Consider the following 22,195-nt stretch of genomic DNA (forward strand, 5'->3'; position numbering starts at 1 on the left):
TTCAGTGAGCAGGGTAGTAGACAGACGAGACTGCTGCGTTCCCCTGGAAAAAAGTTCCAGTGCGCGCTGGGTAAACAGCGAGTGTCCTCCCTCTGGTACCCTGCCCACTAAGGCGAAGGGGCTGCGTTCCAGCAGACCACTTATCCGAGTCACAGAGGCACCATAAAATGTAGCACCCTGCTTGTGGTTAACGCTTAGCTGGAATGAAATATTCAACGCAGCAATAGAGAAATTAAAATAATAATTTATTTGTCAGACAAATAAATGATTGGCACAGTGGTATATTTACCAAAAGCTCTGCACCCCCAGCCCTGGTGACCAGCACTTATATTCCCTCAGCCCAGCCTCCTTACTCCTCCTTTTGGCTGCCTCTGTCCAATCAGCCTGGTTGAAATTCCTATTGGCTGTTTGCTAGAACCAATCATAAAAGATACACCCATTTCCTATTACCTTTTATGGGAGACAAAGAGCTATATTTCCTTCTATCAATATCTTACATTTGCCTTGACAAGGCGTCTTAAATATCAGATCACCCTATGCCCTTTGCTCTTCTGCTCTTTGCTCTTCTGCCCTTGGCAACAGGGGCAAATGGCTAAAACAGATGGCTCATGGTTTCAAATTTTGTCATATAAACAGAGGTCTTGGGTTCACCTTCTCACACACCATCAATGAAATAAGAATCTAATATAAGTTGTTGCTATTAGCTCTTTGCCTTTTAACCTTCTCAGGATACCTTAAACCATGTTTTGATGGGAGGCACTATTTACCAACTCTAATTAGTGTTTTTGCAGCTTGGATTGTATTCTGTAATTCGTATGACCTTTTGTTCCCAGCTTTTGCTCCTTTTTACAACTTTGAGGTACTGCAACAAATCAATGAGGGGCCCTTGTTCAGGAGTCAGGAGAATAAACAAAAAGACTCTCAGCCAGGTGGTTTCTGCCTGGCCTGGAGCAAGCATTTGGAGCAAGCATTTGGAGCAAGCATCTACAAATATATTTTTAAGCTTATTTTAAAATACAGATCTTTGATCAGATGCCTCAGTAGTAGCATACATAAATAAATTCCTATACAATTTAGGTAGTTCTGTCCCTATAACTCCCAATTTGAAATTGAAATACTTTATTGTCACTTGTACAACTTGTATACAGTGAGATTACACGAGCACCTCCCACTCAGCTCTCTTAAGTCTTAATTCCCCTTGTTTACTGATGCACACCCACCAAACCCGAAAGTCAGTTGCCCTGTTGTTATCTTTTCATTCAGCAGCCTAACAGCCCACGGATAGCTGTTCTATACCCTGTTGGTGCGACTAATCATGCTTCTATATCTTCTGCCTGAGGGCAGGAGATCAAGAAAGTGCCGGTCAGGCTGTGAATCATCCCTGAGAATTTTCCTCACTCTCCTGAGGCAACCTTCTTCCGCAATGTCATCCAGTGGATTCATGGGACAGGCCATAATATCTTGTGCTGTATTCACCACCCTCTGTAGGCACTTCCTATCAGTTGATGTCAAACCAGCGTACCACAATTCCCAGCACCCCAAACAAACTACAGCTCCCAGGATTCTTGGGGGGAAACCATGCCTGTTTAGATTCATTGTGCTTTAAATGAATGGTGTGAATGTGGCTCGGTTCTAATTTTGTCCCTGTCCTCCTCCCTGTTAAGTTCCACACACTTAACCAAAAACTGCTAATGCCACCTGCTAGAATGCTTGCAAAGACATAGGCAGGTAGGGGCTAGCTGAATGACTTAAAATATGATTTTCAATGCATTCGGGTACCCTTTTGAGCTGAGAGCTGTATCGAAAAATCCAGAGAAGTGCAAAATTTGAAAGGTAATTATGATCCAAATCTGCGTATTAGTCTGGGAGGCGTGAACTAGGTCACTTCAACTTTAAAATATGCGGACTGAGCAAAATTCTCCTCCGTCCCCAGACTAGAGAGTGTTGCGATAGACGGACAAACGGCTTGGTTTTATATATGGCAGCGTCAGGTGTTCATTTGTTACGCGCGATGCATTTCAAATTTAGAAGACAGATATTATTTTTTAAAAAAAGCACACACCTTCTCTCAAGGAGAGAATATCTTGTGTAGCAAATCTGGAAGGAAGATTGCCCCGATTTTTAAAAGTGGCATTTTTATATGCAAAATGCATCAGGTTTAGGGAAGGTTTCTGGAATGCTTTCCACACAGAAGGGTTGTGTCGCCCCTTTTAAGGCTCGCCTCTCTTTCCGCTGGGCTTTTCCATCTCTCCAGAGGCTTTCAGAATTCCCAGGCAGGGTCCAGCAGCAGGTATTTCAATGCCCTGGCATACAGCTAATTATTCTGAGGCATGAGTCATACCCTCCAAACCATTAATTTGGTTCTGAAGCCATGACATCTGACTGCACAAACACTGCAGACGTTTTATGTTCTCGTTTAATTGCTTTCTGTTTTCGGAGGCGTTTAGGATGCACTTTTAGGCACACGCTTTCAAGGTTTATCTCCAAAACGAGGGCTGATGGTGATGGAAAGTTGACCCTGGACCGAGAGTCTGAAAGAACAGGCAGCACGTAAGAATGGCACCTTTCACAGGCAGGAACCAACAAGAAGTAAAACATCTGGACCCCATGTATGGACTTATCGAATGGTGTCAAGAGGTTGGACTGCAGCAGGACTATTGGTTCTAATACTACTACTACTACTACTAATACTAATACTTTATTATTTATACCCCGCCCATCTGCCTTCCCCAGCCACTCTGGGCGGCTTCCAACAAAATATTATAATACTGTAATGCATCAAATGTTAATAGCTTCCCTAAACAGGGCTGCCTTCAGATGTCTTCTAAAAGTCTGGTTTCTCTTTGACATCCGATGGGAGGGCGTTCCACAGGGTGGGTGCCACTACCAAAAAGGCCCTCTGCCTAGTTCCATGTAACTTGGCTTCTCGCAATGAAGGAACTGCCAGAAGGCCCTCGGCGCTGGACCTCAGTGTCCGGGCAGAACGATGTGGGTGGAGACGCTCCTTCAGGTATACTGGGCCAAGGCCGTTTAGGGCTTTAAAGGTCAGCACCAACACTTTGAATTGTGCTCGGAAACGTACTGGGAGCCAGTGTAGGTCTTTCAAGATTAATTAATAATCAATATACCACTTGATGCCAAAGCAGGCATCTTATCCTGCACTTCCTACCCCTAACTCCTTGTAAGACGTATTGAAAAGCGATCATTGTGTTGTTGGAGAACCCAGGGCCAAATTTAGCTCCACCCCAGGCTTCTCTGTCTAGCCCTTGGCCCCCTCCCCAGGTCATTCCCTCTGCTGGGCCTGCTTTCCCCCCTCCTTGAGTACTCTTCCTGGGCTGGAATGTGGCCTTGATCTCTGACAAGGCCTCTTGGTGGGTTATGAGCATGTGCAGAAAATAGGCTACTGCACAGAGGTGAAATTTGCATGTGTTGCCCCGCCCACTTGTGCCCCTGGCTCCGCCCACCACAGGCATGTGGCCCTCAGAAGACTACCTGGAAGTGAATGCGGCCCTCGTGCTGGAAAAGGTTTGCCGCTCGATTTACTTTATGAGAATTGTTTTAAAAATAATAAAACTGGGATATTATGGTGGAGCAAATGTTTTGAATAATCCTTTTTATCTGACAGAGAGACAATTGGAAGGCCTTTTTCTTTTCTTTATTCCTTTTCTTCCCCATCCATGCTTGCCTCTCTCTTTTTCCCCCCTATTATGTTTTTACTGTGATTTTATTTTATTGGGGTTAGCCGCCCTGAGCCCAGCTCTGGCCGAGGAGGGCAGGGTATAATTATTATTATTATTATTATTTATTTTATTATTATTATTACTATTATTATTATTATTATTATTATTATTATTATTATTATTATTATTTATTATTATTTTATTATTATTATTATTATTATTATTATTATTATTAAACAGCTATGCTTAGGGTTGGGGAAACTGTGGCCCTTTAGATGTTGATGGATTCTAACTCCCATCATCCCCAGCCATTAGATGTGTTGGGCTTGGACTGATGGGAGCTGGATTCCAACATTAAGTCCAACGTAAGCAGAGTCTGCTGGCTCTGGCTAATGACCCATCTAGTCCAGCACCCTGATGTCACAATGGCCAATCAGATGCTTACTTGCGAGTAAACCCCTTGGAACTTGATCAGCATTGCCTCACAAGTAAACATGTACAGCATCTGGCTGCAAGCCACAGAACTGGATGAAAAATAATAAATTAAACTTGAAATATAATCAAACGGTGCATTGATATATATTTTTTTAAGAAGAAAAAACCCAAACCCTGAACACTCCCGCAGCTGAAAAAAATAGAAGGAACCGCCTCGTTCGTTCTGTCTTTTTTCATTCTCACGAGATCAGCCATATCCACAGCTGTCTCTATCAAGTTACAAGAACATTGTCAGGCTTAGAATATTGTTTGAAAAGAAAAGGCTGCACCTGCTCCTTGATTCAATAAGAATAAATTTTCTGCCCCAGTCCCTGGATGGATGAACATAGAATTTTCAAACAATAATTTCAAACCACGCATTAGGTGAGGGTTTTGTTTAGTTTCGTTTTAAAAGGATTCAGAACAGAGCAGTAACACAATCCCTGGGGTGACAAATTTGGAAGCTATTGCGTGCCCCTTAGTCCTTAGTTTGATTCCTGCAGTCAAAACTTGTTTTTGTCTTTCTCGCCCTCCTGGAGAACACCAGACCCAAATATTTTCCAAACTGCTGGGGAAAAAAGAAGGCTGGCAAGACAGAGAGAGAGAAAGAGAGAGAGAGAGGGAGAGAGAGAGAGAGAGAGAGAGAGAGAGAGAGACTACAAAACCTCAGGGCTTGGCCTTTTGTTTTATTGAAAACGTTTTCATTTGGGGAAAGAAAGAAAATAAATGGCCATGATCCAGCATGTTTCCACTGGGGGAGGACAATTGTCGATGGAAACCCTATGCTAGACTTCCTCAACCTGTCGCCTCTCCAGATGTTTTGTACTACAATTCCCATGGGCTGCGGTGACTGAGACTGGCAGGAGTCGTGGCCCAAAACATCTGGAAGGATTCAGTTTGGGGAAACGCTGCCCAAAAATGTCCTCCCCGCCCCAGGCACTCCCAAGGAATGTGAGCAGGCAGGTAGCAGACCAAGTGCCTTTGGCCCATACCAGAAAGGTAGGTCACCAGCGCTGTATATGTCAAACAGAGGCGGAAAAGGCATTTTACCAGTTTTCTCAAGGCCTGCCCCCAGGCAATCCAACTGGCTACGTTCCAAAGCAACTTGGGTGACAGATATGAATAAGTACACGAAAGGCAAATGAGGGAGTCGAATTGCTTGCTGCTGCCCGCTATCCACTGAGCAGATCTTATCATCCCCAAGGCTGCCACTCTCCAGTCTCTGCGGCCTGCTAGCTTGCACCTTGGTGTCAGGGTTGGGATCCATTCTGCGCCACTCTAGAAGTGACCCCACCTCAGCTCCGGGCAATTCCAGGACACGGCCTGTGCAAGGGAGAGAAGAGGTCTCTTGCAGACTTTCTGGAGGGACCAGCACTGGCTCTGCAGGGCCCAGCCGGCATTGTTCATCTTTGCAGGTGACCCTAGTGACCACAGACAGGTGTTAATTGCCGCCTGGTGTGGGGAGATGCCCGGCGTGTCATGTGTTCTCCTGGGCCAGCCCTTCGGGACAGGGAGTCTGGTTTTGGGGTTTCAGCAGGTGTATGGCAGGCTGCGTCTGGGCCACGGTGTTGTGCTGGGGGTCTGCCGGCGCGTGGCGCAGGTGCTTCCTGTACTGCGCGAACATGCAGACCTTGAGGGCGATGGCCAGCACGTTCTTGCCCATGAAGATGCCGGAGACCCGGATGTCCCTGAAAAACACCATGTTGCTGCCCCTGATGAAGATGGTGGCGATGTTGATGGTGAGCATGCTCAGCATCGGGTAGAGCATCATGCGGTGAGGCACGATGCTGATCCCTTGCATGCTGATTTCGCACAGCGAGACGCAAGGCAGGACCAAGAGTAGGATGTAGCAGTAGAAGAACATCAGGCCTTCGGCCCAGATGGGCAGCCCTTTCTTCTGGGGCTCCCAAAGGTTGGCTTGGATGTCTAGCACGTCCAACATGTCCACAATGACCCAGAAGAGCCGGTTGCGGAGGTCCTCCTTCTTCTTGAACGTCCTGACGTATTCCATGTGCTCTGTGGCCACCAGCAGAACGTACAGGGCCGGGATGCAGATGGAGAGCAGCAGGCTCAGAGCCTTGCGCGCCATAAGGTCCAAGCTTTTGCGGTCCGCCTTGTAGTTCTGGTAGACGAAGTAGACCTTGATCTCCAGCACGAAGACGTACAGGAACCAGAGGATCATGGCGTAGCCTCGCTTGGCGGTCCTCACCTCGGCCCCGACCCAGACGGCCACATACCTGAGCACAACCAGGAAGCAGATGTCCCCGACGGAGACCATGATGCAAATGCCCAGTTTCCGGGAGCCCTGGTTCTGCTCTACCAGGTAGGCGTCCATCAGGACCATGCTGCTCATGATGAGGGTGGTGGAGAGGCAGACGTGGGGCTTGTTAATGGGTGGGGGAGGCACCATCCTGCAAAGAAGACGCACACGTTAGTCAAAACATTTTAAGGGCTCCAGAGTCATCCCGGCCATGCACTCTGCCCATCCCTGACGTACTGTGCATTATGCAGCTTTCAATAAGGATGTCAAGCCTTCTGTATCTCTGCACCAAAGAGCCCCTCAGCTGCACAAAGCAAATCAATCTCCTCTTAGTTCCCATGGGGATCGTATGGCTATCGTACTCTAGCCCTGGAAACGGAACAGGGGTGTTTCATTCAAGCTGTCCTGAATGTACCTGAATGAAAGTGCTTTCCAAGCCAGAATCTATAACATTCTGGGATACTGGTACTGTACTTTGAGCACTTTGGGGGAAAGGTTACGTAAGTACTAAGCTTCTCTCTTCTTATTAAAAAAAGAAGAAAATGTGCCAAAAATATATATTAATTTGCTAGGAGCTGACGGTCCCAACAGGGCAAAGAAAATATTTTGGATTACAAGCAACTTGCGTTCCAGGCCCCCGTGCGCATAAGCAAAATGAACTTAAGTGGGGGACAACCTCTAAACACTTCTTTTTCTTTTCTTATATACAGTACCTTTGCCTCCAGATCACCAGAAAGGGCAGGGAACAGTGCGCCTGAGCCCGCTACAAGGCAGCTTGCTGCCAAACAGCTGTCAAGTGGAGCAGCGCAGCAACAGCGAGAGATCCCACATGTCGTTTTAGAGTCCATAAGTTGTTGGGTTTTTGAAGCTTTTTAAATTTCTGAAATTTTGGCTCGCTGACATCCTCTGGGAGGGTCTCCTTGTGAGCCACAAGGACTTTCCAGCTCTCTCCCACCATTCCCAGGTCTGAATTATTTACCTCCCAGTGCTGCGCATGTGTGCAGTCACACATGAGTGGAGTTGCCTGCACTAAGTACTATTGGGAAATTTCAATAGTAAGGAACTTTTTCCCAACCCAAGGGCCATATAACCTTCTGGGCAATGTTCTGAGGGCCACAGGCCAGTGGCAGGTGAAAGAATGAATGTGAATTTTTCCTGTGTGCTGTGGGGACAGGAAAGTTTCTGTACCTCCTTCCTTATCCTCCATCTAGACAAGCAAGAGGCATTATGGGAGTTTGAGGCCACATTCCAGCCAGGCAAAACACTTGGGGTGGCCAGGAGGGGTATGGCCTAGAGAGATTTCTGAGGGCCAGTTAAAAGGTCCTGGAGGGCCGCACTTGGCTCCAGAGCATGAGGTTCCCCACCCGCAGAAGGAAATGCAGCCCTCAGGATGAAAGGCCCTGCTCTAGATTCTAGATCAGGGGTCTGCAACCCGCGGCTCCGGAGCCGCATGTGGCTCTTTTACACCTTTGCCGCGGCTCCGGGGCGGGTACTAGCGAGGGGAGGAGGCGCATTGTGCGCCCTGACACTCCCCACTGTGGTGGGCGTTGTACTGGCTGTGATGTCGCATGGGGGCGGTGCATGCGTTAGTCACGCACCATCCCGACGTCACCTTCCCGCCTGCCCGCTACATTGTAAGGGGCATGTACGCTGGTCACTGCATTGAAAGGGGGCATGTACGCTGGTCACTGTTTTGAAGGGGGGTGAAGAACACACACACACAAAAAGGTAACTTGTTAATTTAACGTTTATTTCTATGAGGAGGAGTAATTCTGAGGGGTCAAACAAAGAAATAATAAAAAAAAGTGACAAAAAAGTTATTTTTATAATGACGAGTTTTGTGGCTCCCAGTTATTTTTTCTTCGGAAACGGGTCCAAGTGGCTCTTTTTGTCTTAAAGGTTGCAGACCCCTGTTCTAGATCCCAGAATCCTTTGCAACGCACTGGTATTCTACAGGGGTTGTTTAGCAGATACCTAGATGAGAAACGGCTCCAGGAAAGTAAAGTCTGAAAAATGCTCCTGCAAACCGAAGCTGGTTAGCATTTGGGAGGAGAGAAAACAACATAATGGCTTGCTCTGCGCATGAAATCATTCCAGTCGTGCGCCACTGAAATGTGGGGCCTGCCTCCTTATTGAGCGGAATGTCTTTTGAAATGCAGATGCACTGGAGGCGATCAAGTTAAGCCCGCGTTCCCACAACCACCACAGGCATTATGTTTTCATTATATTTTCTGTGCCTCAGCCTCTTGCACGCACAGTGTGGGTAGGGCTTGGAATAGCAAGGCTTATTAAGCCGGCTGCTAAGGTTGCCTTTAAAATTCCAAGGCTTGCAGTGCTCCCGCTGAGCCAAGAGACCCCCTGGGCCAGAGAGGCATCAGCAGGAGGAGGCGAAGGCTAAGAAGGCTTCCTGGAACTGGGGAGCATCTGAGAAGGGAGGGAAGGAGATGCAAAGTGGGAGAACAAGCTGGGATGGAAGGAGAGTCTATCGCTTAAAACTATATATATATATATATATATATATATATATATATACACATATACTGTGTGTGTGTGTGTATCAATCAATCAACTTTAGGTGAAGGGTGGTAGCTCAGTGGCAGAGCAACTGAGGTGCTGCCTGCCCTCTCGCCTGCCTGCATGTTTGACGGAAAGATTAGAGTAGGTGTGGGGAAACTCTGAATTTTTACACGGATGGAATGTCGCCTTCTGTGCGAGAGGTGAGAGTCACAACTATTTGCACACCTGCTTTTAGCTCTGTCCCACCCTGCCAACTGCTGGCATCCAAGGTTGATCACTAGGGAATGTGTCCCTCCAGATTAAAAAAAGGTTCCTCACTCCTGGCTTCTGAGACAAACAAATCTGATTGGAGCCATCAGTCTTCAGACTCCAGGAACTTATCTGGGCGGCTGTCAGACAGGACGGAGCAGCTTGATCTAAGATACAGAGCATCGTGTATTTTAAGTGCTTTGAATCCAATATCAGGCTGTCTGTATTGCTAGGCCTAAGGCAGGTGTGATGAACCTCCCCAACCATGTTGCTGAACCACAACTCCCATCATCCCTGCCCACTGGCTACGCTTGCTAAGGCTGATGGGAGCTGTAGCTCAGCTAGGCCCCAGATTCGATTCCAGGTGCTGCCTCCGGGCAGGGCTGGGAAAAGCTCCTCTTTGAATACTCTGATAGCAGCTGCCAGTCAGAGTAGACCTTACTGGGTCTTCCATAGGAACACAGGCAGTGTCAGTAAGGGGTGTGGTCCATGGAGAGGAGGTGTGATTGAGGACGGTTTGTATGCAATGTAGGGGGTTGCACTAGACAATACTTGGGGTGCCTTCCAACTCATAATTTATTTATTTAGAAAATTCCCAGGCCCCTTGTTTTTTTTAAAGAAAAATCTGACTTTGTATACAGCAAACTTCCTTTCCTATGTTCCTATGAACTGACCCCAGCCTCTGGGTTCTGGGATGCAGCCACACCACCAACAATCTGGTTGAAAACTGACCATCTCTATTCCAGCAGTTCTGGGAGGCTCACAGAATCGGGTTTGTCCAACCTAAAGTAAGGGTCACTGTGATTAAGGAAACCTCATGAAGGCTTAAATGCCCCATGTATCTAAAAGGTTAAGGTAAGGTAAAGGACCCCTGGACGGTTAAGTCCAGTCAAAAGTGACTACAGTGGTACCTCGGGTTACAGACGCTTTAGGTTACAGATTCCGCTAACCTAGAAATAGTACCTCGGGTTAAGAACTTTGCTTCAGGATGAGAACAGAAATCCTGCTCCGGCGGCGTGGCAGCAGTGGGAGGCCCCATTAGCTAAAGTGGTACCTCAGGTTAAGAACAGTTTCAGATTAAGAACGGACCTCCGGAACGAATTAAGTACTTAACCCGAGGTACCACTGTACCTTTAATATTTTGCTGGAAGCCGCCCAGAGTGGCTGGGGAAACCCAGCCAGATAGGCATTAAGTTCTTAACCTGAGGTACCACTTTATGGGGTTATGGCGCTCATCTCACTTTTAGGCTGAGGGAGCCGGCGTTTGTCCGCAGACAGCTTTCCGGGTCATGTGGCCAGCAGGACTAAAGCACTTTTGGCACAACAGAACACTGTGACAGAAACTAGAGCGCACGATAACGCTGTTTACCTTCCCACCACAATGGTACCTATTTATCTATTTGCACTGGTGTGCTGTTGAACTGCTAGCTTGGTAGGAGCTGGGACCGAGCAATGGGAGCTCCCCCCGTTGTGGAGATTCGAACCGCCGACCTTCTGATCGGTAAGCCCAAGAGGCTCAGAGATTTAGACCACAGCGCCACCCGCGTCCATGTATCTAATGCTAGACTTCCTGAGGGTAGTAAAGTTTGGAGGGACCTCCAAGGGTCATCTAGCGCAACCCCATCTAATGCAGCAATCCCAACTAAAGCATCCGTGACAGATGGCCATCCAAGCTCTGCTTAAAAACCTCAAGGAAGGAGCATCGACAACCACCCCAAGGGAGTCCGTAGCACTGCCGAACAGCTCTTACTGTCAGAAAGTTCTTCCTGATGGTTAGTCGGAATGTCCTTTCTTGTAAGTTGAAGCCGTTGGTTCAAGTCCTACCCTCCAGAGCAGGAAAAAGCAGGCTTGCTCCATCTTCCATGTGACAGCTCTTCTAATATTTGATAATATCTCCTTTCAGCTAAATATACCCAGCTCCTTCAACCATTCCTCATAAGGCATGGTTTCCAGACCTCTGATCATCTTGGTCGCCTTCCTCTGCACATGTTCCTGCTTGTCAATATTGTTCTGAATCTGTGGCACCTGGAACTGGACACAACACTCCAGGTGTGGTCTGACCAAGGATGAATAAAGGTAAAGGTAAAGGGAGCCCTGACCATTAGGTACAGTCGTGGACAACTCTGGGGTTGCGGCACTCATCTCGCTTTATTGGCAGAGGGAGCCGGCGTACAGCTTCCGGGTCATGTGGCCAGCATGACTAAGCCCCTTCTGGAGAACCAGAGCAGCGCACAGAAACACAGTTTGCCTTCCTGCCGGAGTGGTACCTATTTATCTACTTGCACTTTGACGTGCTTTTGAACTGCTAGGTTGGCAGGAGCAGGGACCGAGCAATGGGAGCTCACCCCGTCGCGGGGATTCAAACCGCCGACCTTCTGACCGGCAAGTCCTAGGCTCTGTGGTTTAACCCACAGCGCCACCCGCGTCCCTTAATGATGAATAGAGTGGTACTATTACTTCTCTTGATGGCATGACTGGCTTGGCTTTGTTAATTGCAGCGGGTGTACTCTGATACAACCTCACCAGTGTAAGAAGATTAATCAGTGAAAGATTTTATCTACCCAAGCCTCTGGATCTAGGTACAAATTAGGAATGTGATACAGATAAATTGAAATATTTTTAACAAGTCCCATTTATTTTAGAGGGAGAGGTTTAAAAGTGATTCACTTTGTCTTCTGTCCCTGTTTAGGCCTATAGTTATAGAAGTGGATAGCGACATTCCTTTCTGGTTACCAGGGTATAAACTGTATTTATAAGATTATTTTGATGTGGTTTTCACTGTCAATTTCTTAGCACTGCATTTGAGCAACACGGGGGAAACAGTTTTGAGACATTATAAACAAACCCTTCAACGGAGAGGCGGATTTTAGCATTCTTGTACATGCAATGCGTTTCTAATTGTTTTTAATTCTGAATTTTCAATTGTTGTAACCCACTCTGGGTCCTGCTGGTGAAGGGGAGGCAATAAGTGTAATAAACAACAATAATAGCAGCTTTCAAAAAGATACATAGGTATTGGACTTACCATTTGAACAGCAATCAAAACACTTTGCATCTCATTAATCCATACTGCAATTCAGGTGAATATTATTATCCTCATTTTAAAGGTGTGGGGGGAGTAACGTTGTGGCCCAGAGATAATGGGTAGCTTAAGACCACCTTCTGAGCTCACGGCAGAGGTGAGATTTGAACAGTCTTGTGCAGTACGAATCCATGCACAGTTATTTGGGAGTAAGCTCTATGAAAGAGGGTGAGATTCAATCCTGAGCAAACAATAGGATCAGGTTGTTAGTTGCTACGCTGTGCAAGCTCTGAAGGCTCTTAAGTTACAAAGGGCAGCAACTGCGAGGATGGCTTTGACAGGGGAATCAGGGATTTCTTCAGTGATGTACTTGAGAAGACAGCTAATGGCATTCACGACTGCAGATGTGGAGAGATGCAAGTTCCAGCGAAGACAAGCAAAACGCAACAAAAGAAACTACGAAGATTAGAGACAAGAGCAGAAAATAACACGGCAAACAATCAGGAGTCGGAATCAATGCAGATAACAGATCTGCGGAGAAAAAAATCCCAAATGAGGCATGGAAGGCAGAGACCAGAACACTTTCAGGCTGCTTGAAATGAGATATTTTTCCACCACACGCAGCACTTTTGTGCGGGTGTGTGTGTGTGTGTGCAGAAACGTGCAAGCTTGTGTGCATGTTCCCTTCGCTTGGTCTCCCCTCTTTGCTGTGTTTGATCATCCCTGCTGCTTGTATAAATATATATCCATTGATAAAGTTGCCAGGAGCCCTAACGAAGAGCAATATTAGTATAGATCGCTCTGTGCAGAATTTATGCCTCTTCCAGGTTTAACTGGTTTTTAAGAGCAACGTATTAAGTAGTGCCACAACATTAAGTAGCAAGCAATAAAATAGCTGTCACAGGCTCTAGGCTCTCATCTAGTTGAGCCAATATGCTTCTTGTGCCCAGACCTAGCCCTAGTTGGACCGCAACACAGGAGGACAGGTATAAACTAATCAATACTGGGCTAATGGTAGCTGCCTTCACATGCTGCAGGCAGGTAAAGACAGATGATCGACACAAACAGGAGTGAAACAGAGGCGACACCAATGCACCACCTACTTATTTAATCCAGTTTCCAACCTCTCCTCTCCTAAAGAATATCCTAAGAAGACAGTGCACAATCAAGCATGAATTTATGAATTCCCAAACAAAAAACCCAGGAATGTTCCTAAAAGAAGGAAAAAAACATTCAAGGCGTGTAAGAAAACATCAGGAACGGGGCTGGTCGAGTGATAACCAAGGCTATCCTATTCGGAGCAGACCCATTGAAATAAATGGAGTTATGGTCACTGATGCCAATGTGTCTACTCTACATTGGGTATCATTCACTGTTTTTAATTTTTTAATATTTTAACCATGGCAACAACAACAAACGATTCCTTTCCCCACATCCTCGTTATATTGCTGAGATGAAGAGACCTTGGAGTAAGCAACAGTCTAGGGAAGACAGTAAGCTCCATTTAGTTCTGTAACTCGGACCAAAATACCCCAAATCCAAATTCTTTAATTGTGTGCTTTGGATTTTGGGGGTCTAGTAAACAAAGTAGGCCCTGCGAGCATGAAGTCTGCTCACCGCTGACCCAACGCACGCGGTGCCTAAAGAGCGAAGTGTGTCGTAAGGAAAGGGTCTCGGGCAAGGAGGAAAAAGTTACAGCTAGCAAGAATTAGGCTGCATTACAGAGAGAAAGAAACAGTCTCTGCTGATAGAGATGGAAACAGCGTCACGAAACCATGTGATTTAGAAATTCAAGAAGCCTTTGGGTTAACCTTTACAATTTTGCAAAAAGTGTTTTCTGCCAGGGGTGAGGAATCTTAAGCCTGGGAGTCAAATGTGGTGCTGCAAGCCTCTTTATTAGACCCTTGAGACTTTAAGTAGGTCACACAACCTCCCTGGTCTTTGCTTGGTGCCCTCCTCGCGTGCTTCTGCCTGACTGGAATATGTGATAATCCCTCTCGCCTGCCTGTATGTTTGATGGAAAGATTAGAGTAGGTGTGGGAAACTCTGAATTTTTACACGGATGGAATGTCGCCTACTGTACGAGAGGTGAGAGTCACAATTATTTGCACACCTGCTTTTAGCTCTGTTCCAGCCTGCCAACTGCTGGCATGCAAGGTTGACCACTAGGGAATGCATCCCTCCAGATAAAAAAAAGGTTCCTCACTCCTGGCTTCTGAGACAAACAAATCTGATTGGAGCCATCAGTCTTCAGACTCCAGGAACTTATCTGGGCGGCTGTCAGGCAGGACGGAGCAGCTTGATCTAAGATACAGAGCATCGTGTATTTTAAGTGCTTTGAATCCAATATCAGACTGTCTGTATTGCTAAGCCTAAGGCAGGTGTGATGAACCTCCCCAACCATGTTGCTGAACCACAACTCCCATCATCCCTGCCCACTGGCTACGCTTGCTAAGGCTGATGGGAGCTGTAGCTCAGCAACACTGGAAGGGGCACAAAGGTTCCCAAGTCTCAGGGGTGCCAAAATATTGTGGGGGACCAGGTAAGCCCTGCCCCACATAATCAATCACATGACACGGTACACACACACCATTTGAATGCCCACTAACTTTGTGGGAGCCCAGCCTCCTCAAATATTTTATTGCGGGGGCCGAAGCCCCCACAGCCCCTAAGAGTTGGCTCCTATGCCCAGCCCTAAGGAAAGATTGTTGTTGTTTAGTCGTTTAGTCGTGTCCAACGCTTCGTGACCCCATGGACCAGAGCATGCCAGGCACTCCTGTCTTCCACCGCCTCCCGCACTTTGGTCAAACTCATGCTGGTAGCTTCAAGAACACTGTCCAACCATCTCGTCCTCTGCCATTCCCTTCTCCTTGTGCCCTCCCTCTTTCCCAACATCAGGGTCTTTTCCAGGGAGTCTTCTCTTCTCATGAGGTGGCCAAAGTATTGGAGCCTCAGCTTCAGGATCTGTCCTTCCAGTGAGCACTCAGGGCTGATTTCCTTAAGAATGGATAGGTTTGATCTTCTTGCAGTCCATGGGACTCTCAAGAGTCTCCTCCAGCACCATAATTCAAAAGCATCAATTCTTTGGCCATCAGCCTTCTTTATGGTCCAGCTCTCACTTCCATACATCACTACTGGGAAAACCATTGCTTTAACTATACGGACCTTTGTTGGCAAGGTGATGTCTCTGCTTTTTAAGGTGCTGTCTAGGTTAAGGAAAGATAAGCAGGTAAATTGAGAAGTTGTGCCCAAAATGGCCGTCATTTGGCTAACGCAATGCACACCGCACAGGTTTTTATATGTCCTTTTTATATCTCTGTGTTGTATGTTGCAGGTATATTTTTCATACTTGTTAGGTTAAGAATGTGTGGGACACCACTGCATCCCAAGATGGACTGCTTCTCACGGGCTGGAAATGCGGGGGGGGGGGGGGGGAATATGCCACCTCATTTCAAACACACACCCATCACGTATTGCTTGTCACTGATGAATCTGAGTTGCTGCCACTCACTTCATGCCTTCATACTGCCATATGACAGCGAATCAAGTAGCCTGTCCTAATTTATTAAATAGGCATCACTCACACTTAATGAACGGGGGTGGGAAGTGAGGGGAAGATTTTATTACGGGCAAGAACAGGGAGGGAAACTCAATTGATACTTTTAACATGACTTCTATTTTGGGGTCTATTTTCATATTTGAAACCACAGCCCGACCTTTAGAGTTGATCCCTATTAATGTGTGGTTTGCTCAGGGCAAGTTAGAATCAACCACTTTTATTGGCAAAGTTATTTGGGTTAACGTGCACATCTGCAGATCAGGTTGAGACTTTTAGAAAGCAATTCAAGAGTACATCTACCACGGGTTAAGTATTCTGGAGGCAAATTTCCAATCCTTCCTGGGCAGCAGGGATGGGGAACCTATGCCCCCCCCCCCAGTGTTATTGGACCCCAACACCCATCAGCCACGGCCAATGGTCAGTAACGGTGGGAAATGCAATCCAACAACATATTGTTGTGTGTATCCAAGTCTCTAAATGGCGAGAGACTCTGAGGATGCCCACGCTGACCCAGGGTTCAGCTTGCTTGGACTGAAGGTCAGTGGAAACTGTGGTGTCTTTGGGATATATGCTTTTATTTACACATACAGTGGTACCTAGGTTCTCGAACTCAATCCATTCTGGAAGTCCGTTTGACTTCCAAAACATTCACAAACCAAGGCACGGCTTCTGATTGGCCCCGGAAACAATGCCAATGGCCAAAACAGACGTTTGGCTTCCGAAAAACGTTCACAAACCGGAACACTTACTTCCGGGTTTGCAGCGTTTGGGAGCCGATTTGTTTGTTGACTAAGTCGTTCGGGAACCAAGGTACCACTGTATAGAACCTGAGCAGAGAATGGAGGGTTTCAAAGCATTCGCACCCAAACAGATCCGGCTCCCCCATTAGGTTTTCAAAGAAGCCTGAAGTCACAGCTTTTGGTCTACCCGAGAGCAGACGTGTCTGTGTCTCTCCAGCTTCCAGCACCAGCAAAACTCAGTGCACAACATTCTGGCTATTGTTCTTCTACCTTACGAGGTGATGTCCCTTCGAACCAGGTGAGGAGGGTTACCCCCATTTGTCTCTATGGCAACAGGGCAGCCTCTCCGTAATGTAAATGGCAGGACTTAACTGGCCGGCTAGCAAAAGGAACTGGTCTAGCTGGTTTCCTCTTATAGATCCAATTCTCATACACACAGGATCACAGGTTTGGAAGGGACCAGTGTTCGAAATTTGCAAGGTGCATTTTGCATGTGGGGATCGGCCACCTGTGACCAGGTGAAGATTCCCCAGGTGCCAGGATGGTGCCCGACATCTCCACCATCTGGAGGCACATGCCTGGGGATCCGTGGATCTTGCCTGTTTTCACACACTAACAACACATACTGTAGAATTTATCTGTGATATTTTACAGTGGTACCTCGGGTTACATACGCTTCAGGTTACACTCTAACCCAGAAATATTACCTTGGGTTAAGAACTTTGCCTCAGGATAAGAACATAAATTGTGCAGCGGTGGCGCAGCAGCAGCAAGAGGCCCCATTAGCTAAAGTGGTGCTTCAGGTTAAGAACAGTTTCAGGTTAAGAACAGACCTCCAGAACGAATTAAGTTCTTAACCTGAGGTACCACTGTATCTGAACCATCAGAATGGATTCAGGAACCAAAAAGCTGTATTGAAAATATAACTTTTGAGCAGCCGCCTTGCCCTGAAATGGCAACAAGACATTCCATTTTGGCGACTGTAGCCCTAGTTCAAGGAGCCATTTGCCACCTAGCTTATATATCTGAGTTTCTAACACTGGACAGAGACCCATGGATATCACCTAGTCTGACAATGTAAGAGCCACTCTTTCTCCATCCCTACAGGGTTAGCCAAATGGGTTTCCTTCAACAGATGCTGCTCAGAGGAGTATTTGAATTGCAATCCCCCACTCCTGATAACCTTGTTCTTACCTGGCAGGTGCCTCTCCATGTGGGAAATGAGAGACATTGACTATGTTGGCTCCGACTCACACAGCCATCTCCATCACAAACTGAGCTTCCTACCTTCCTAGCAGCAACCTTGCCATTCCATCGGACGGTCTCAGCAGGAGAGACAAGAAATAGGGCTCATTCCATCAAGACCAGCTTCATTCGTCACCTCCTACCCCTGAACTCTGCTAGATGGCCATTATAAGAACTGTTGTTAAGGCCTGGCAATTTCCCCCAACTTCCTTCCCCTTCTCTTTCCCCTTATGAGTCATGTTTTCTTTTTAAGATTGCAAGCCCTCGGGGCAAGGGATTCTCTTGCTTTAATTTATTGTATGTAAGCCACCCCGGGAGCCCTTTTTTTGGCTGACGAGTGGGGTACGGACGCTACAAATTAATTAATTAATTAATTAACCACCGTTTGCTCAGCGATGGCCCTAACTGCAAGATGAATCCCACTTGGCAACATGCCTGAGTGGGTAGAGCAAACTCACCCTTGGGTAACTGATTCCCATGGCAAACAGAAGGCTCTAAGTTAGGGCAACTCTTGGGAAATCAGAGTTCACCATTAAGGCACTGCTGCACCTGTCCTTCAGACACACCTCCTGCAAACCCCCCACCTGAAATTGGCCTTTTTGGAGACACTGTAGCTTCTCCTCTCCTTCCTTTAGGATAGGTCAGGGGTCAGCAAACTTTTTCAGCCAGTCTACTGTCCCTCAGACCTTGTAGGGAGCCAGACTATATTTTGAAGGGGGGGGGGGAATCAACGGATTCCTACGCCCCACAAATAACCCAGAGATGCATTTTAAATAAGAGCACACATTCTACTCATGTAAAAACACCAGGCAGGCCCCACAAATAACCCAGAGATGAGTTTTAAATAAAAGGACACATTCTACTCATGTAAAAACACACTGATTCCTGGACCATGCGCGGGCCGGATTTAGAAGGCGATTGGGCCAGATCTGGCCCCCAGGCCTTAGTTTGCCTACCCATGGGATAGGATAGGTGTTCTCCCTTAGGGAGGTGCTCAGAAAATTATGGGCTGGGTCCCCACTTAGCAGCTTATCATGCAGCCCTGAAAGAGACACCTCTCCGTTCCCCGGAGTGGTATGTGTCTGTCCAGTGTCCAGACACACAACCCCAATAACTGAGCGAGTTCTACGCGAGGCACACCTGTTTGAGGAGAGCTTTTCACAATTGCAAGCAGGGTCATGGATGGTGAAGCTTTTAGCAATTTCAAGGAGATGGCCCCTGAGAAGGAAGGTTTCAACACAGCAGCAATGTCTCAAGCCAAACATACTACAGTGGTACCTCGGGTTAAGTACTTAATTCGTTCCGGAGGTCCGTACTTAACCTGAAACTGTTCTTAACCTGAAGCACCACTTTAGCTAATGGGGCCTCCTGCTGCTGCTGCGCCGCCGGAGCACGATTTCTGTTCTCATCCTGAAGCAAAGTTCTTAACCTGAAGCACTATTTCTGGGTTAGCGGAGTCTGTAACCTGAAGCGTATGTAACCAGAAGCGTATGTAACCCGAGGTACCACTGTACATTTCTCTCTGTATCTAAGAGCCCCTTCCCCAATTCTCATGCGTTCACACGCCTCTGGTCTTCCCACCTTGTACGTTGGCTTCTTCCTCCATGCCAGAGGTATTTGATCTAACCTGGGGCAAATGGCAAAGTTCAAAGGTCGTCTAATTGAGACAAAGCTGCTATATCCTAAAAGCCGGAAATGAGGTTTTGCACCCTTCCATTCACCGAACCACAACCGCTTTCAAAAGCTGGAAGTGTCTGTCTGTCCATCCATTCCTCTCTTTCTGGAACGCTTTCACTCAATTCTTGGACCCTTTGTCCCTTCCTGAACGTGGGACTTTGATCACAATCGCAGGGTTTTGAGCAGCTGTGAAGGAAAGGGAGATCAGGCCAGCACATTGCATGGAAACGGTCCCCTGTCCAGTTTGACGAGGAGGAAGTCATAACGTAGACGGAGAACCCTGCTGGCCAGAAGCTCAAGTGGTCATGTCAATCAGAGGCCAGGCAACTTTGCCTTCTCAATTCCTCCATAAGCAGCCAAAAACCACTCGGCAGCAGTTTGAGGAGCATCGCAAGGAGGCTCAGTGGTACAGCATCTGCTTTGCATGCAGAGGTTTTCGGGTTTAATCCACAACATTTTCAGGGGAAAGACCTAGGTCTGAAATCCTGGACCGCTGCTGCCAGTCAGTGTATACAATACTGAGCTCAAAAGGCCAATGGTCTTGCTCTGTACAACGCGGTTTCCTACATTCCGACACAGCCTACCCTTCCCTGCACAGCTTATCAAACACATGTGTTTGAGGGAGAGAAACAGAGGGAGAGAAAGAAAGGGAGCTGCCTGCCTAGATAGTAATATTAGGGTCAAACTATGTGTGAATTTGGTGCACTGCAACTCCTGGAGTCTTTATGTTTTGAAAAGCCAACATAGGGTGGGGAAACCAATCTTGCTCTGGTCTCTGAAACTGACAGAATGGGGGCTCTATGCCCTTTCAGTTCAGAGCAGGGGCACTTCACATTAGGTACCCATCCATCCTCGGTCTGCTTCTTCAAAAAAAAAAAAAGTTAAACCACAGAATTCCCAAGTCACATATCGTTTGATTCCAAATAGCAGACTTAATATTCAAAATCTGGTGGCTATGAACAATCCTAATTTAATTTTGTGAAAGGGGGAGGACATACACACAGAGTTCCTCCCCTTTTCACAGCTGAAAGCTGAAAATCACATTCTCGTGCCTGCCAACACTCAGAAGTATCTTGAGTTTCACACGGTCACAAAAATCGCCTGGAGTTACGAGCAATCACGTGTGAATGCCATATATGCCCAATATCCAGACTTCCACCATACGGTTCACAATGAACCCATCACCGCAGTACAGTATCGGGGATTTGATTTGTCAGTCAATCTGCCTGCCTGAGCAAAGCTTCTGGGCACTTTCCAAATAAATCCGAGAGCTTTTCCTTTTTAGAAAAAGAAAAACGAATCTCATTTAATAAGGACCTTGTCTGAAGAACTGTTACTATTACTATTATTATCATTTTACCTAGTGCCGTTCTTGGAAGCCCTGGGACACAGGAGGGAATGGTTCCCTGAAGAAGCCTGATCCGATCCGGTCCGCCGATCCGCCGGCTTGGAGCGCGAGATCCGTGGGAGAACAGCAACCTCCCGGAGCCAATGAACGCCCGGCAAGTTCCGCGCGTGGATTCCGAGCGAGCTCCGCCGCTCACACTCCGGGAACCGGATCCCGGCCGCTGCGCCGCCGCCGCCCGCCTCTCCCGCCAGCACCGCCAAACATCACGGCAACTCCACAGGCGGACTCCTGCCAGAGGGCGCCGCCGTGGCCATCGCCGTGGCTCGGAGACCCAAGTTGTCCGTCCTCCGCCTGCTGCTGCTGCTCCTCCGAGCTCCAGCTCCCGGGGTCCCGCGCCCGCCCGCCCGCTTTAGCGCAGCCCGATCCCCGGAGCGCGCTGCGCCGCTGGGCTCGCCCTGCCTCTCCGCCGCGCTCCTTCCCCCGACAGCAGCTTCCTCGCCGGCACAAGGGACGAGCAACCCTCGGCCCGGAGCCCTGCAGGCCCCGAGCCCCGCAACGGCATCCCCCGCGATGCAACCCCGGGCAGCCTCTCTCTCTCTCTGCGAAGGTCAAAAAGCGGATCCCTCAGACCGGAGGCAGCTCGAGGTTTCCAAGTCCAGGAGGAGGAGAGCGATTCTGCCACCCAGTTGCCTGGAGGGTGCGTGTGTGTGTGCGTAAAATGCAAGCACCCCCGACCCACCCCTCTCGTAGGGAAACGGGACTTTGCTCGGCTGGCTGGGGCTGCCGGTCGGCTTTCGCCTTCTCTCCGCCTCGGTGGATCGCGAATGCTTTCCTTTAAAACAGAAAGGGGAGGTGGAGGGAAAAAAAGTCCCGGGCAAAAGCTGGGAGAGCCGCGCGGTCGCTGCTGCCGCTGCTGCAGTCTGGCAAGCGCCAACTGTGCTCAGCTCCGGCTGCGAGCGCGGCTGGGATCAAGCGAGCCTCTGTATCGATTTGGAGGCGAGCGAGAGCAGGCAGTGAATTAAAGTGAGTTAGTCAGGCGGCAGGTTGGCTGAATGGCCACTCCCGCCTGGGGGAGGGAGAGGAGGAGAAAGAGCGGGGGAGTGATTAATCCGTGCTAATCGAGGGCTTGCCTCGCTGTGAGGCCGTTCTGGAAAGTGGGGGGAGACTAACGGGCCACCCCCCCGGAGGTGGGGTGCTGCCGCGTGCGCTCGTTTTTGCAGATCGGCGCTTGCAAAAGCAAGTCAGAGCACAAGGCAGGGCAGGGCGGCCATGGATGGTGCGCGCGTGCATGCCCTCCGATGCTCCCCTATCCATTAGCGGTCCTTTCTCGCGCAGAGACGGAGCTTTGCACTCCCAGCCTCATTCACACAAACGTACACAGCGCGCTTAATCTCCGCCGATTCTGCACCGAGCGAATTGGAATT

At 48.1% G+C, this 22,195-nt stretch overlaps 1 protein-coding gene across 2 annotated transcripts; it reads right to left on the minus strand.

The window, feature by feature from the left end:
* Positions 1-4,240: 4,240 nt before the first annotated feature.
* LOC310674166 (transmembrane protein 121-like) lies at positions 4,241-21,948 on the minus strand. 2 transcript variants are annotated; one of them, XM_083433147.1, is made up of 2 exons: positions 20,784-21,948; positions 4,241-6,565 (listed from the first exon to the last, which is right to left on the minus strand). In XM_083433147.1, the coding sequence occupies exon 2, from the start codon at positions 6,562-6,564 to the stop codon at positions 5,632-5,634; it is 933 nt and encodes a 310-aa protein (XP_083289273.1). In that variant the 5' UTR covers position 6,565; positions 20,784-21,948; the 3' UTR covers positions 4,241-5,631. The 2 variants fall into 2 exon arrangements, with proteins under 2 accessions (XP_083289273.1, XP_083289274.1); XM_083433148.1 differs by lacking the exon at positions 20,784-21,948 and adding an exon at positions 12,206-16,117.
* Between the last annotated feature and the right edge of the window lie 247 nt (positions 21,949-22,195).

Source organism: Podarcis tiliguerta (genome assembly GCF_965153285.1).
Source record: "Podarcis tiliguerta genome assembly, chromosome: 3".
Classification (NCBI taxonomy): domain Eukaryota; kingdom Metazoa; phylum Chordata; class Lepidosauria; order Squamata; family Lacertidae; genus Podarcis; species Podarcis tiliguerta.